The sequence below is a fragment of the Oryza brachyantha genome, chromosome 5 (genome assembly GCF_000231095.2).
Source record: "Oryza brachyantha chromosome 5, ObraRS2, whole genome shotgun sequence".
Lineage (NCBI taxonomy): Eukaryota > Viridiplantae > Streptophyta > Magnoliopsida > Poales > Poaceae > Oryza > Oryza brachyantha.
The window spans coordinates 4,808,740-4,822,927 of record NC_023167.2 but is presented as its reverse complement, the minus strand read 5'-3'; the positions used below and the strand labels follow the sequence as shown (position 1 = coordinate 4,822,927).

The window sequence follows — 14,188 nt, the reverse complement described above, 5'->3', positions numbered from 1 at the left end:
CATATTTCACATAATTAAACGCATATGTTATTATCAAACTCACCCACCCATTCATATATAGAGCTCACACATATATTAATGATCCACCATATATTTATTACAAAATTATATAAATATTTGTAAAATCTTATTAAAAAAGTAATAGAAAGAGAAACCTCCACATTTCTCTGATAACGCCAAGAAATTCTTATATAACGATGGTATTAACTACTACTCACTTTGTTTCATAATATAAACATTTCTAGTGCTGTCTAAATTTATATATACACTAATTAATCTAGCCGTATACATTGATTAATGAATAAATCTAGATAGTGATGGGCAGAAAAAACCAATACCGAGGAATTCAGGCATCATTATGTCCTAGTGAAAGATCTAATTATATTCGGTCAATTTAGTTAGTCTCCTTGGTAACCGAAAAGACAAAAAAGATTGAATTAACAAAAAAAATTGTCCAAATTAGGACCAAATTGTAATTTTCACGTCCCTACTCCCTACTCCCTACTCCCTACTCGGACGTGCTTGCAGTCTTTTCTTATTTTTTTTATATTTAACATTTATATGATTTCTTTGGATATTTAAAATTATTGCTGAATTTCAGTCATAATCGAGACCGAGACTGAGACCGAATTGTCAGGTCCTTATTTTTCTCAAGACCGATATGACAAATCTAGTTGAATACCGAAGACCAACCCAGACCGAATGCCCACCCCTAAATATTATGGCTAGAAAGTCTATTTGTAGAAGTGTGTGATGATAAACTTTTATATAATTTTTTTAAAAAAAACATATTGTTTAAAAGATCGAGGAGCATCCGTGCAAGTTAGGAAAAAAATTCTTAGAAATAGCTTTACAAGAGACTACAACCTGAATACGTTCTAAAATGACTAATGAACCCCGTATCGTCAAAACATAATGGCCAGTCCACTATATGTATATACAGCATTAATTAGTGGTTGTTTGGATCCTTCTAGTACTTTGTCACATCAAATGTTTAGACGTTAATTAGGAGTATTAAATATAGACTGATAATAAAACCAATTACATAAATATAGGCTATTTTATTAGACAAATTTTTTAAGCCTAATTAAGCCACGATTAGCAAATGTTTACTGTAGCATCACATTCTGTAATCATGGACTAATTAGGCTCAATAGATTCGTCTCGCGAAATAGTCCAGAATACCGGTTGGATTTTATTAATAGTCTATATTTAATACTTCTAATTAGCGTACAAACATTCGATGTGATAGGGAGGGGATCCAAACACCTTCTTAACCGATTTCCACAACAAAGTTCATGTCTCGTACCTTCCCAACTAGGCAGCATGTAGGATGGCAACGGGGGTGGGTTGGGCTAGAACGGCCCTTCCCATGACCCCTGACTTCTCCATTCAACCTCGACCCCTCCGGGACCCCGCATTGTGCGCTGCTCCCATCGGTTCTTGCCGCGCTAGTGCTCCACTCGCACACGCGGATGAGAGGCCAGAGGGGAGAGGATTGCTAACCGGCGATAGGCGAAGAGAGACGAGAGCAAAGAGATGGAGGTGGTGAAATACTAAGATATCGAGTTAAAGTAGTGTGCCACTACGGCACATGTGTGTGCCTACGTGGGGCTGTCCGGCGGGGGCGGTGGGGTCCTGGAAAACAAGGGAAATGATAAGTTAGGATTAATTTTGCTTATATATTTAGTTTTATCAAGTTCGACCTTTTAAGTCTTCCATGGGCTATATTTTTAGGGATAATATACCTCCTCGAGGCCCCGCGAGTGGAAGACCTCCCTTGTCCCCTCCCCTACCAAAATGTGGGGCCCTGGCCCCGACTCTCCGTGGGGTGGAATTGTCACCTGGCTCCCTTGGGCGAAATTGTCACCCCTAACGATAACCATGATAAATTGACCCTGTTTGTTTTCACTAACCGATTTTTGGACATGTCTCTCAAACTACTCTGGGATTGTTTGTCTTATTCAGTAAAAAATCAAACAAAATATTTATAAATAAAAAATAATTTATGAATAAAATTTTTATATACGTGTTTCTAGTTATCTAAAAGCTCAAGCTAGAAAGTATACTACAGTAAGAAAAACTCAAAATCTACTCTAAATGGTTAAAAGTTTAAATTTTGACTTATAAACATAAGCTAATAAAAAAGATGGGGTGCTCATTATCTCATTTTACTAAGTAAGATTTTTTCTTTTATAGCAGTTAATTCACTAATCTATTATATCCTAAAAAGCTATTATAAATCAAATAGTATTTAATTATTTAATCTCAGTTTCCTTACACCCTACCGAAGAGGATGCGTCTAGTCCGTTCATCCACAGCTTGCGATATATATATGTGCACTGCAACACCAGAACTATCGAAACGGCGCTAGTCTCCGACGTCAAACCATCCTCCTATCAACGTCAAAAGAGTTAGCCATACATGCATGAATATGCTCACGCACATAATTCTCCAATCCGTTCGATAACCTCTAAAATTGGTTTGGTGATTACTCCTAATATTTTTTATTTAACGTCATTGATTTTTAAATATATATTTAACCATTCATTTTATTTAAAAAATTAATTACTAATTATTTTGGTATTATTTGATTTACTACTAAAGAAACTTTAACCATGACTTATATACTTTTATATATTTACCCAAAATCTTTAAATAAGACGAATGGTTAAACGTAAATTTAAAAGTCAACAACATCAAATAAAAAAAATAGAGGGAATATTTTGTTCTCCCACTTATTTATATACCTATCGTGTCACCATATAGAATATATATCCTCTAATTTGTTTATACTTTGTTTTTCGTATACTATTAGCTCCTCGCTTATTCCGGACAGCTTATGTATTTTATTTAATCCTCTACATAACTATTTTTTTACACTCTACATAACTATTTGTATGACCATAAGAAAAGATTCCCAAAAACTGGAGAGAGTATTTTGTTTTCTCCTTGTTTATATATCCATCGTATCAACCCGGCCTGGCGTGGCGGCGCGGAGAGGAAGCGTGGGCCGAGCCCAAGTTCTGTACAGTCTCGGGCCCATGGGCCTAATGGGGGGCAAGAAAAAAAGGGCGGGAAAATCCGCCCCGAGATGGCGCGCGTCGGCGGGAAAACCCCCCAATCTCCTCGTCTTCCCGGCGCCACTCTCTCCTGCTCGCTCTCTCAGCGAGCGAGCGATTCCCCAATCCCCACTCCTCCTCGAGCGATTCTCCGATCCGCCTCCTCAGGCCGCACCCAACTGGCTTGCAAGATCTGACACCGCCCAACCGCCCAACCGCCCAGGCGCCTAAACCCTAGCGAGGAGCGCCGCCATGGACTCGGCGGTGCTGTCGCTCACCTGCGCCGGCCTGGGTGGCGCCGAGGAGGACGACGACGGCGCCGTCGTTGGCTACGCCAAGGGCGAGCACTGCCTCGGTAAACTACCGCCTCCGCATACCCCCCCTTCCCTCGACCGCTTCGGGCCCGGCTCCATTTCGGTCCCGCGACGCAGTGGTCGCTAAATCGTGTTGCGTGTTTTTTTTTCAGATAATCTCAAGGATCTGCAGAGATTCCTGCGGCGGGACGACCCGCAGCGCCGGGAGGTTTTCAAGCAGGTTTGCAAGTGGAAGATCGCATCTAGGGATCTGGTTCCCATCATCGAGAATTTTCAGTCTGATCGCAATCTGGTGATCACGGCAGGTAAAACTGTTTTTCCCTGTTTTTTTTCTTTGCTTCCTTTGTGGTAAAGGATGCAACGGTACGAGCCTATAGAACAGATCCTGTTCAAGTAAGGTCGTTTTTTTTTTCTTTGCTTCCAACAACTCCAGAAATCCAAACAATAAATTTCGTTGAAACAATCTCTCAAGGAGTTTAGGACGTATGTTGATGGGCAATGGATAGCTTAAATGTGCAAAAAAAAAATTTATCTTGTCTCAGTTAGTCGATTTGACAGACTGATGTTAACAAACAAAGTGTCGTTCCTCATTGTCTTCATGACCGTGCAGTACTGTTTAGAACTGGTATTGTTAAAAAAACCAATGCTCACATTATGGGTCAAATTATTAAATCATAGTTATATCCAAAGTCATTCTTTTAAGTCCATATTTTTTCTTCCTTATGGAACCTATTTGCCCTTTTGAGCTTTGCAAGAATAGTGAACATAATCAGCAAACATCTAAACTAGGTAAATGTATGCTGTTTTATACACTGAAGCTGCCCCCAGCGAAACTAAGATTACTAATTTTTGAGAAACGAGGCGAATTTCCTGCACAATTGCGTGGCTAGTTACTACTCCTTCTGTTTCACAATGTAAGACTTTCTAGCCTTGTCTAGATTCATATGGATGCTAATGAATCTAGACATTTATAAATTATATACATTCATCAATTGATGAATTTAGGCAAGGCTAGAAAGTCTTACAATATGTAACAGAGGTAGTAATTAAGACGTGTTGTATATAATATATATCTTGTGCCTGTTGCTGAGAAAGTGAGAATGCAATGTATTTCTTATATGGCTGTAATTCTCTAATAATATCAGGCATCCTGTGTAATGGTTTGATGGCTTCTATACTTGCATACAAGGAACAACAAACTTCTGTTTGATTTTATTGTTATTTTTTCACAAGCAGCAGCAGAAAGCTACCTGCCTACTTTGACAATCCATTTTTCACAATTGCTGCTAGTTACAACTTTTCTGATTGAATCTTTCAATGGATGCATTCTTTAAATAAAATAGAGACTGGTAATTTGCATACAATAATGCATACCACCTTTCTTGCTTGCTTGCATCTCGTGAGCATGTTGTGGTAGTATGTGTGGAAAACTCTTGTGCTATATTACTGTTCAAAGTTATCATTTGTAGTTAGTATGGAAAACGGAGTATGCATTCAGCTATATCTTCATTATATACTTCCTACAAATAATTGTATGTCACACTTTATTTGGATTAATACTCTGATGCAGCGCTATGAGATTAATGTTTTCCCTCCCCTTCTATTTTGAAGTGAAAGTGCTGGTGTTCCTTACAATGCCTGTCGAGCCATCATCAGAGGGTGTTGCACAACAAATAGAATATCTTTGGGATCTGAAGGCAGCACTAACGCGCAATGTTGCTATGGCTGTCATCGTGTCTCTTCTTGAAGATCCACTGGATCGTCTAGAAAGGTAAATTATATTTCACTCTTCGTTTTTAGCAAGAGATGATATTCCTGTTCTATCAGGAAACCCACTGTCAAGGATAGATAAATTTCTAAGTTACATATTCCATAGCATAAAGTAACTCATGATTCTTTGGTACTGAAAGAGTGGAGCACACTTACAAGGATAACATATTGTGCAGTCAATTTACTGCCTGTCACCCCTGTCTACCCTCTCCTACTCGCAATGATCTTTATTTTCTTTCTCTTCTTCAGTTATTCACTAAATCTTGTTTGCTGTATTTCCTCTGTTCTTGCAACTCGAGTAGTCATGATTTACTTTTCAATGGCAACCAGAGCTTCATTCACAGAAGATGACTGGAAGCTAGTCCAGTTGGTGCTTACTTTGTTCCGGAATGTCTTGGCTATTCAAGAAATCACATTGGCTCAGAAGGCATCTGGAGAAGCTACTCAGTTGCTCTGTCTAGCTGACAGCTTTTTAGAGCTCATGTTTCAAGAGAATGTGATGGACCTAATCTTAGTGCTGACTCAGCATATTGATGAGCCATCTGGTTATCTCAAGCAGGAAAACCTTCTCCTGTTGGAAATCTTTCATTACCTTTTCTTAGGGCGGGATCCAGAATTGATTGCCAGAGCTTCTACTGAAGTTTCAAAGGTATTTATTTTTCTTCAAGACCTTTGTCCTAGTGTCATTAGTTATGTAGATCACCAGATGTATTCCCTTTAATTCTTAATTGAAATACTTGTGCTTACTCTATTTGCATTTCATAGGAACATGTTGAAGGAAATATCGATACATCAGTACATTCGTTGAGATTAATGATGGAGGATGAAGAGAGGAAAAAGAGGATGTTCAGGCAACGAAATTCAGAGCATCACTCAATCAGTGGAATTTTTACATGCACGGCAGTGGTACCATCTATTATCGAATAATACAAGTTGAATTCTTCACTATAAGGAGACAATTATTTGTTATTTACTTTGTTTCACTTGAACTAACAGGATGGATCTAAATCCGTGTGCAAAGGGAACCCCAACTCTGCATCCGCAAATAGCCTAAGGAAAATACGTAATGTCCAAAGAGGGCCCCAGAAAAGGATAGCCTGGGACAATGAGCTTCTCTACACACCAAGAGAGGGTACTATGGAGATGCTAAGGAATTTCCTCGATCAATTTTTATCTGGAGGATACAATGGTGAGTTACTTAGTCATTTGATTTTTTGCTAGTCAGAACTACTATTTCCCATTTTTATGTAAGCTTTTGGGATAACACAGTGTTTACCAGTCCTCATGCAGTCTGTCTGTGATGATATCATAAAGGAGCATCATTCTGTCCAGAAATCTGACATCACTACATTCTTCAAAGTTGCTCGCTTTGCCTTAGCTTTTCAACATGAGAAGGCATCACATGCACAGGTATTCTCAGGGACCATTTGTGCTGGATTGTTATGGTCACTGTTTTTTATCCTCTGGTACTGTAGTGTCTGTCAGTGTTAAAAGAACCATCCCGAAAATAACATGACTCACTCTATTAGCTGGTGTCCTGTGGCACTTCATGTCAGCAAAAAAAAGGTAAGAGTTTATCCTACATTTTTATAGTATTTTTAACTTCAAACAACATATAATAGCAAACATTACCTAAAGCAAGCAATAAAGACCCAAAACAATCACATACGACTGGTTTCTCTTGCCTTGGTGGGGACCATGGATAGCACCGATGGTACTGTAGCGGCAAGGGAGAGGAAAGCCTTATCTTTCCTGACAAGACTATCCATTTTGCTGAATAATTAGTTGACTTGCCAGAAGGATTTTTTATTTAGTAACTTATTTTGGGATGGAGGTAATAGTTAGTACAATTTTACATATACTAACTTAAGCCGTTGTTATCAGTTCCGTTAAGCAAACAATAGACTAATTCTGTAGCTCCTCTCTTTTCTTTATATGGGTATAAGAGCCTTGCTACATGGCTGGAGAAGAACCCTGCTAAGCAAGATCTGCCCATAGTCCTCGGGCCTCTATAAAACCATATTTTCATGAGGTCGTTATAAAACCATGTGCAACTTGCATTTTCTTATATATGGGCAGCTGTTTCATATTCTTCTCACGCAAGGATAGTTTTTTTTTTGTATAATCTATTGGAGCAGCAATTCTGAAATTGTCAAGAGTAACTTACATCCATCTTTCCTAGCACACCCTAAGTTGTAGATTGATGTTGTCTTCGTTGCCTCACCTTATTTGCATTGAATACTATAGTTACAAAATTTATAACTATTCATGCTGATATCAGACTATCGTCTTTTTTCCATGATGTTTTATGACATTGTTAACCTCTTTTTGTCAGAAATCTAATGTTGGGGTCCAACTGCCTGAGGCTTCTCCTAGCAATCACCTTGATGATAATCTACCATTTCATGGCGACATATGTGGACCTGTTGCAGCCACATTGAACGAAGATATGTTTAACTTAGTTATTTCCAGGTGGCGTGAGACCTATGATGGCCTTAAGGAAACAAATGATTACAAGACTCTTTCAGCAGCTGGGTCTCTAATGAAGAACATGGTAAGATCATTTTAGACTATTAACTCTTGCCCAACTATATACTAGTCTGATGAACCTTGTCAGCTCCTTTGTTATCTGAAAAGGAGAATCTAATATTCTTTACAAAGAAAAGGAGAATCCAATATTTTCTACAAAGAAAACCTTGCAGACCTGCCTAGTTCAGTTAGTTCTACTGTCTTAATGGCTTCTCCAGTTATGACTTGATGTACATTCCGTATCTACATGCTGAAGAACCTTATCTTGCAGATTGACATGGTATATTTGGTGCTTAAAGTACTTCCTGACGATTCAAGAGAGTCTCAAACAGCTCGTGTTTTACTGTATAAGCTGTTTTATGATCAGACAGAACAAGGGCTCACTCATTTTATGCTGAACTTATTCAGATCATTTGATACTCATAAGCAACCAAAAAGGTTTGCACAAGTGATTTCTTTCAGATATTTGTATCAGAAAATGGTTCAAATTTACTATGGGATCCTGTGTGTTTGCAAGCTGCTAATCCCTCCATTTAAAAATATAGGGCGTATTTTGTTTCGTTAAGACAATGGTTGACTAAAGATTACTCTATTAGGATATAATTTTTATGACACAATTGATATTATTAGATTCGTATTGAAAGTACTTTCTTATGATTATCCTTTTGTGTCACATAAGTGATATATTAATAGAGTAATGTTTGGTCAAACTCTTGCCTAACGAAACAAAATACGCCCTATAATTTGAAATGGAGGGAGTAAATTCTGCAAACAGTAGTTTTTGTGAAAGGGCATTGCATGGTTTGGATTGCAATTTGTTTCTACACAATGATGGTCCTTTCTGTTTTTTTTTCATTTAATCAACTACATAGCGATCTAGTTATAGATGTTTACAAATAATTGTTTAATATATCAATTGCTTTTATCAGTGATCTTGCGGATTTACTAGGAACAATCCATATCATGCTACAGCTCATGGAGAAGCTTCAAGCACGTGGTGCATTAAGGGTATGCCTCGATTCTTTGGCCACCAAATTACTCATTGATATTCTGTATGCATCTCCTTTTAAGAAACTATGGTTTCTATCAAATTTTATTTGTTTAAGTAAAGATGAGAAATTTTATGCTAAGATTTGTTGCCCCTCTTCTCTTCGAACTTACTATTGATCACTTCTGCAATAGGTTGCAAAAAGGACAAGAAAAGGAAGAAAAAAGAAGGTTTCAAAGAACAAAAGTGAGAATACAAATCCCAGGGCAGAGAGTATGGAACAGAGCAAAAGTGTGAGTACAGATCCCAGTGCAGAGAATATGGAACATAGCAGAAGTGAGAATACAAATCCCAGTGAAGACAATATGGAACAGAGCAAAAGTGAGAATACAAATCCCAGTGCAGAGAATATGCAACAGAGCAATGTTGATTCAGCAGATGGGATTAAATGTCCACTTGAATCACTTTCAGATTTGAGAAGTGTGGATACTGAAGCAGAGCCTCCTCTTATAGAGCAAGGAAAAGTTGTCTCCAACAGCATGGTTGTACCAGATGAACTGGCTGGCACATCAGTTAAGCTGGATAGCACCTCACGTGGTGACGATGAGCCATCTTGTGCAGACAATGGTGAAATGAAAGGAAATCTCATTGATGAAGAGGATGGGACTTCGGATTCTTCACTTGATGATCAACCCCCTGCTACTAGTGAAGTTGATTTCAATGTATCCCGACTAATATCTAGTCTTGCAAACAATTCTGTTGTCCAAAATGTATGTTGGTTGTTGAAGCATTACAAGAGTAACTCTTTTCGAACAAATCACTACATAATATGCATGCTGCGGAGATTTTGTGAAGACCTGGAATTGTCACCAATGCTCTATCAGGTAAAAGCACACTGATATGTTTTTATGTAAGGAGCTATGTTTCCTCGATATCTAACATTGTGCTGTCTTTTGCAGCTGTCCCTTCTGACTACCTTCTATGATATATTAGCTGACCAGAGATCATCAGCTTCAAAGGAGTACACAAACATTGTAAATTTTCTCTCTAAAGTTGTAAGGAAGATGCTGAGGGTAATGAAAAAACAGCCATTGCTATTTATCGATGTACTTTTTTGGAAAACACGCAAGGAGTGCCATTGCATTGATGCCGATGCTCTTCTGAGTGATATTGCAAAAGATACTAGAAACAAGGGTGGCGAAATTGGTACAAATAACGGATGGAGAGGGCCAATAAACATAGCAGATTCTCTTGGTGATGATGAAGTGGATTTTGTTATACCACAAGAACCATATAATGCTGATAAGTAAGTTTCTTTTTATGTCCATCAATATTGCGGCAACTAGGGTCTAGGAAACACACAAGTAACAGTATTTATATGTGCATGAAAACAGGGATGAAGATTCACCGTCTGGCGAACATGAAGATGTTCTCAAGAGGAGCATGGGTGCCACAAATAAAAGTAAAAGGATATTGTCATTTTCAGACAGTGAAGCTGACGATAATGATAGGTTTGCTTTATACACAGTTCCACATTTGAATATGTGATTTCTTCTTTGATCTTGACTTTGATTTCAACTGAAAAATTTAGGAACACTGTATCAAGAGGTTCTCAGAATTCAGTAGCTCCCAAAAGGCGAGGCCGTTCCATTTTTAGTGAAGAGCAAGAGAGGCTTATGAGAGATCTTTATGAAAAGTAAGTGATAAATTTGTTTCAAGAAAGAAGTGTTAGAATCACATATTTGAACGAACTTTCTCATGACGACATTGACAAGGACAATTTGTAGTCACATGCGCTGTATGTAGAGATGGGAATGGGTCGACTTGTGGGTGACTTAGGTTCAGCTCGAGTTCACCTAACTGAACTAAGTTTCACTACAAATAAAATTGAGTTCATTTAGTTGAGCTAGAGCCGACTCTAAATTACCTGAGGACTGGCTCATGGCCATCCCTAGCAGTATGACTCCCTCTTATGCATAAAAAGGACATTCTTTTATTCACTAGTACCTATGGCTTAGTTATTTAGGTAGGAATCATGTGGTGATGCCTGAAGGTTTATTCCCTTCATATCGCAGATACAAAGATGATCGTAAATGTACTCATCTCATTGCTGAAGCTTTAGACCCCAGTGGAAAGATATCTTCTGCTCAAGTTTCTCGAAAGCTCACACAGCTAGGCCTGAGGAATGTCACAAAGAGGAGGACAAAAATTCCAGAGGCACCTCTTTCAGATCAAGAATTGGCTACACAGATGGACCATATGCTAGGTGAAGACAACTATGATCCCAAGCCAGAAAGCACCCGGTGAGTATTGTGCATATCAGCTGTGCCATTCGTTGGTAATGATATCTGACCACTATTTATAGGTTCAGTAGACAGTTATGCACAAGCAAACAAACTTTGTTGCATTATTATACAAGTTCAAGTCAGCTTAAGGCTTAATATGGCTCTAGAAAAATGTTCAGTAATCAGTTGTGTGCTAACTAGTTGTATGGATAAATTGGTGTGCTGAGTATTTTCGACAAGTACTTTTGTTGTCCTAGTGCATCTGACCCATGATTTTTTACTGAACCAGCGTTTATGACACTCATCATCTGCATGCTCTCTTGTTTTCACATTTTACTTGATTGGTGGTTGTTATTAAACATAGCCTGCATTTTCAGGCGCAGAAGGAAAAGGCAGAATGCGCCGCGTGATAGTTATGAGGACAACACTAGTGATGGAAAATCATCTGACAAAGAAACATTACAAGCAATTAAAAGCAGGTTAGTTCTCTATAAGTTGCTTTCAATGAGGTAACTTTGTTGACGTGATAAATGGATCTGATTTTTTTACTGTTAAGAGGCTTGTATTCTGAATGTATTACCTTCGTCTGATAAAGACTTCACTTTTGGCTCTCCTTATTTGTCCCAAGAAGACTTTATTTTTAGAGCAATTATTGCATTGAAGTTTGGTAAAGTGGGGACATGCCCATTGGAATTTGAAAAGTAGGGAACATGTGCATTGAGATTTGAAAAGGGAAAGAATATTCTGGTCTGTATAGCTTTGCATTGATATATGTGATTCAGTAAAAATGAAGTCTTTTTGGGACGAAATGAGTTTATAATTGCTAAAATGTGTTATGAAATATTGCTACTTATACACTTAAATCATGAAGTAGAGATATATTTGTCATTTGATTATACTTGATGCTATGTGAGTAATTTACACTAAAAATACAAATGTTTCAGCGGAACAGTGACAGTAGTAATTTTAATATGGTCCTTCAGTTCAATCAATTTTGTAGTGAAATATGTTTGTACAGTCTTTATATTCTGGATATAGCTTGTATTGCCAAGTTTTTTTCCTGGAATTATTGGAAAATATGATGATTAAATACTTATGCAACTAATTTAAGCTACATCTCAATCTCTAAGAACTGGGCATCAAAATGTCATGGACTACGAAGAGATGAAATTATTTTATTGTTATCCTTTATATGTTGATATTTTGAGTGTTTCCCTTGCAGAACGAAAAATAAGAAGGTATCACTAGTGGGTTTTTCACCTAGTACATCACAGCATCAAGATGGTTCGCATGACCCAGATTCTGATGATGAGACCATAGGATCTATGCTCAGGTGAGCTCCTTCCGCTTTTTGTACAAAAGAATTGTTATTCCTCTGTAATTCTGTCAGTTACCATATTTATTTCTTAACATGTTTGACTAAACCAAATCATGAAAATCCTTCCTGTTTTAACAGAAGTGGAAAAAAGACGAGGCTGTTGACGTCTGACTATACAATGAATATAAAGAATCATCAGGAATCACCAGACAGCACAAATACCAGTAATTATTCACCACAAATATCTCAACAACAAGAACCTTTGCAAGATACTTATTCTGGCGATGAGATCACAGGTTCGGTGCATAGGTGAGCTCATACGGTTTTACACTCACCAATAAAATGATCATATAGATCTTATTCCAATTGTTAACCTCATTGATTCTATAAATTGTTGTTTTCTTCCATCCCACACATTTGGCTAAGTAAATCTGTTGTGTTTTAACAGAAGTGTGAAAAGGAAGAGGTTATTGAAGTCAGATTTCATAGCAAATACACAAGAACATCAAGAGCCTTTGAACAACATAGATCAAGATGATGAGACTATCAGTTCCAAGTAAGTTCATTCATCTTGGCACAAAAACTATTCAAATTGACTGATCTGTTCTCTTCATATTTCTTGGCAAACGTGTGAACTACTTCTATAGTGTTCTCTTCATAAAAATCAGGAATGGTTCACATGGTTATGGGCTCTAGGCTGTGGAAGTTCACAAGAATAGGCTGAATTATGGTGATCCTGCAACTTTCGTTTTTGCACATAATATAATTGTTAGTTCTTTGATGAATCACAAGTTTCTTGAAGCTGTAGAGTGATGCTTTGAAATACATCAGTTGGAAGAATGGTTGCCCCTCATCCGGATAGCAAACGTGGGAGGAATGTTTCTACATTTCCCATGACCTGTTAATTATTTTTTATTTACATGGCATGTATGCATGGCATTCCCAAACCTTTGTTATCAGTGAGCTTGCACTTAAGTGGACCAGAGTCGTTAAGCTGCGGAAACTGAAGCTATTTTATATTGAAGGGCACTACCTATTTGATTGATCCTCTATTGTTGCCCATATCATATCATGCATTTATGCCTAGTTAAAACTAAGTAGCTAGACCTTAAATACCAGTAAGGCAGTAAGGGTACCTTATTATTGGCTGCACTGATTCAACTATAAAAATAACTCCTTTTTTCAGGGATAATCTACACCATGGGTTAAATTCATTTAATAACAGTGGCGGTGCTGGTGAAATTGACCCTTTGGATGACTTCATTGAACCTGAGCTAGATAATGGTGGAAACACTGAGCAAAGGGTCATCGATGACATAAATATCACCGAATCTGGGGACATGGCAAGCTCTTTTGCTGGCCAACAGTCTGGTTCGAAAAGAAGACACCGAATGGTGATTGACGACGATGACGATGATTAGTTGCCCCGATTTGTATATAAGTTGAAAAAGGGCTAGATCTAGAAGAATGGTCTGCTACAGCTCTACACATTTTGTTGCCGTGCTCCCTAGCTCCAAGCAAGGTTCTAGACAAAATCAAATGGAACTATCAGATGCAGCTTCAGGTTGTTCTGGAGCTGCCAGCGGTTTAACCTCTTCAGGATTGGTGGTATTACGTGGATATTGTCAGTTATCGCAATAGCAGATGTACAGTCGTATGATGGACTGACGATTGTGGAAACAATGTTCTTATTTAGCATTCGTATTTATTGAAGAATCCGACGGTTGCGTTGAAGTAACTAGTGCCTAGCTTAATCTAACTGGTCAGTTAAATTTTGAATCATCGGGGATACACAACCTGTGGTTTTCTACTTTTCTGTCTTGTTTCAGTAAATCGAAGCACGTGTTATGAGGTATAATGTTTTACTTCATAAGACTTTTGATCAATATGCAGCCCTTTCTATCGTTAATGCTGTTTTAATC

At 37.9% G+C, this 14,188-nt stretch overlaps 1 protein-coding gene and 1 non-coding gene across 2 annotated transcripts; one reads left to right on the top strand and one right to left on the bottom strand.

Moving 5' to 3' along the window:
* The first annotated feature begins 3,311 nt into the window (after window positions 1-3,311).
* On the top strand, window positions 3,312-14,154 carry LOC102701355 (protein timeless homolog). Its single transcript, XM_015837273.1, has 20 exons — window positions 3,312-3,417; window positions 3,529-3,681; window positions 4,988-5,147; window positions 5,477-5,795; window positions 5,912-6,052; window positions 6,143-6,335; window positions 6,426-6,556; window positions 7,482-7,700; window positions 7,947-8,113; window positions 8,605-8,683; window positions 8,858-9,547; window positions 9,623-9,969; window positions 10,058-10,174; window positions 10,255-10,359; window positions 10,739-10,966; window positions 11,326-11,427; window positions 12,171-12,281; window positions 12,405-12,575; window positions 12,715-12,822; window positions 13,453-14,154. Exons 1-20 carry the CDS (start codon window positions 3,315-3,317, stop codon window positions 13,685-13,687), a joined length of 3,879 nt encoding a protein of 1,292 aa, XP_015692759.1. The 5' UTR covers window positions 3,312-3,314; the 3' UTR covers window positions 13,688-14,154.
* Window positions 3,677-3,779, bottom strand: LOC121054599. Its single transcript, XR_005811987.1, has one exon. It is a non-coding gene; the product is annotated as a small nucleolar RNA U3 (small nucleolar RNA).
* Window positions 14,155-14,188: the final 34 nt, after the last annotated feature.

Coding starts and splice junctions, on each gene's coding strand:
- LOC102701355 (XM_015837273.1), top strand. CDS start 3,315: ATGGACTCGGCGGTGCTGTCGCTCACCTGCGCCGGCCTGGGTGGCGCC. Junction 7,701..7,946: donor GGTCTCTAATGAAGAACATG/GTAAGATCATTT, acceptor CTTATCTTGCAG/ATTGACATGGTATATTTGGT. Junction 12,282..12,404: donor ACCATAGGATCTATGCTCAG/GTGAGCTCCTTC, acceptor CTGTTTTAACAG/AAGTGGAAAAAAGACGAGGC.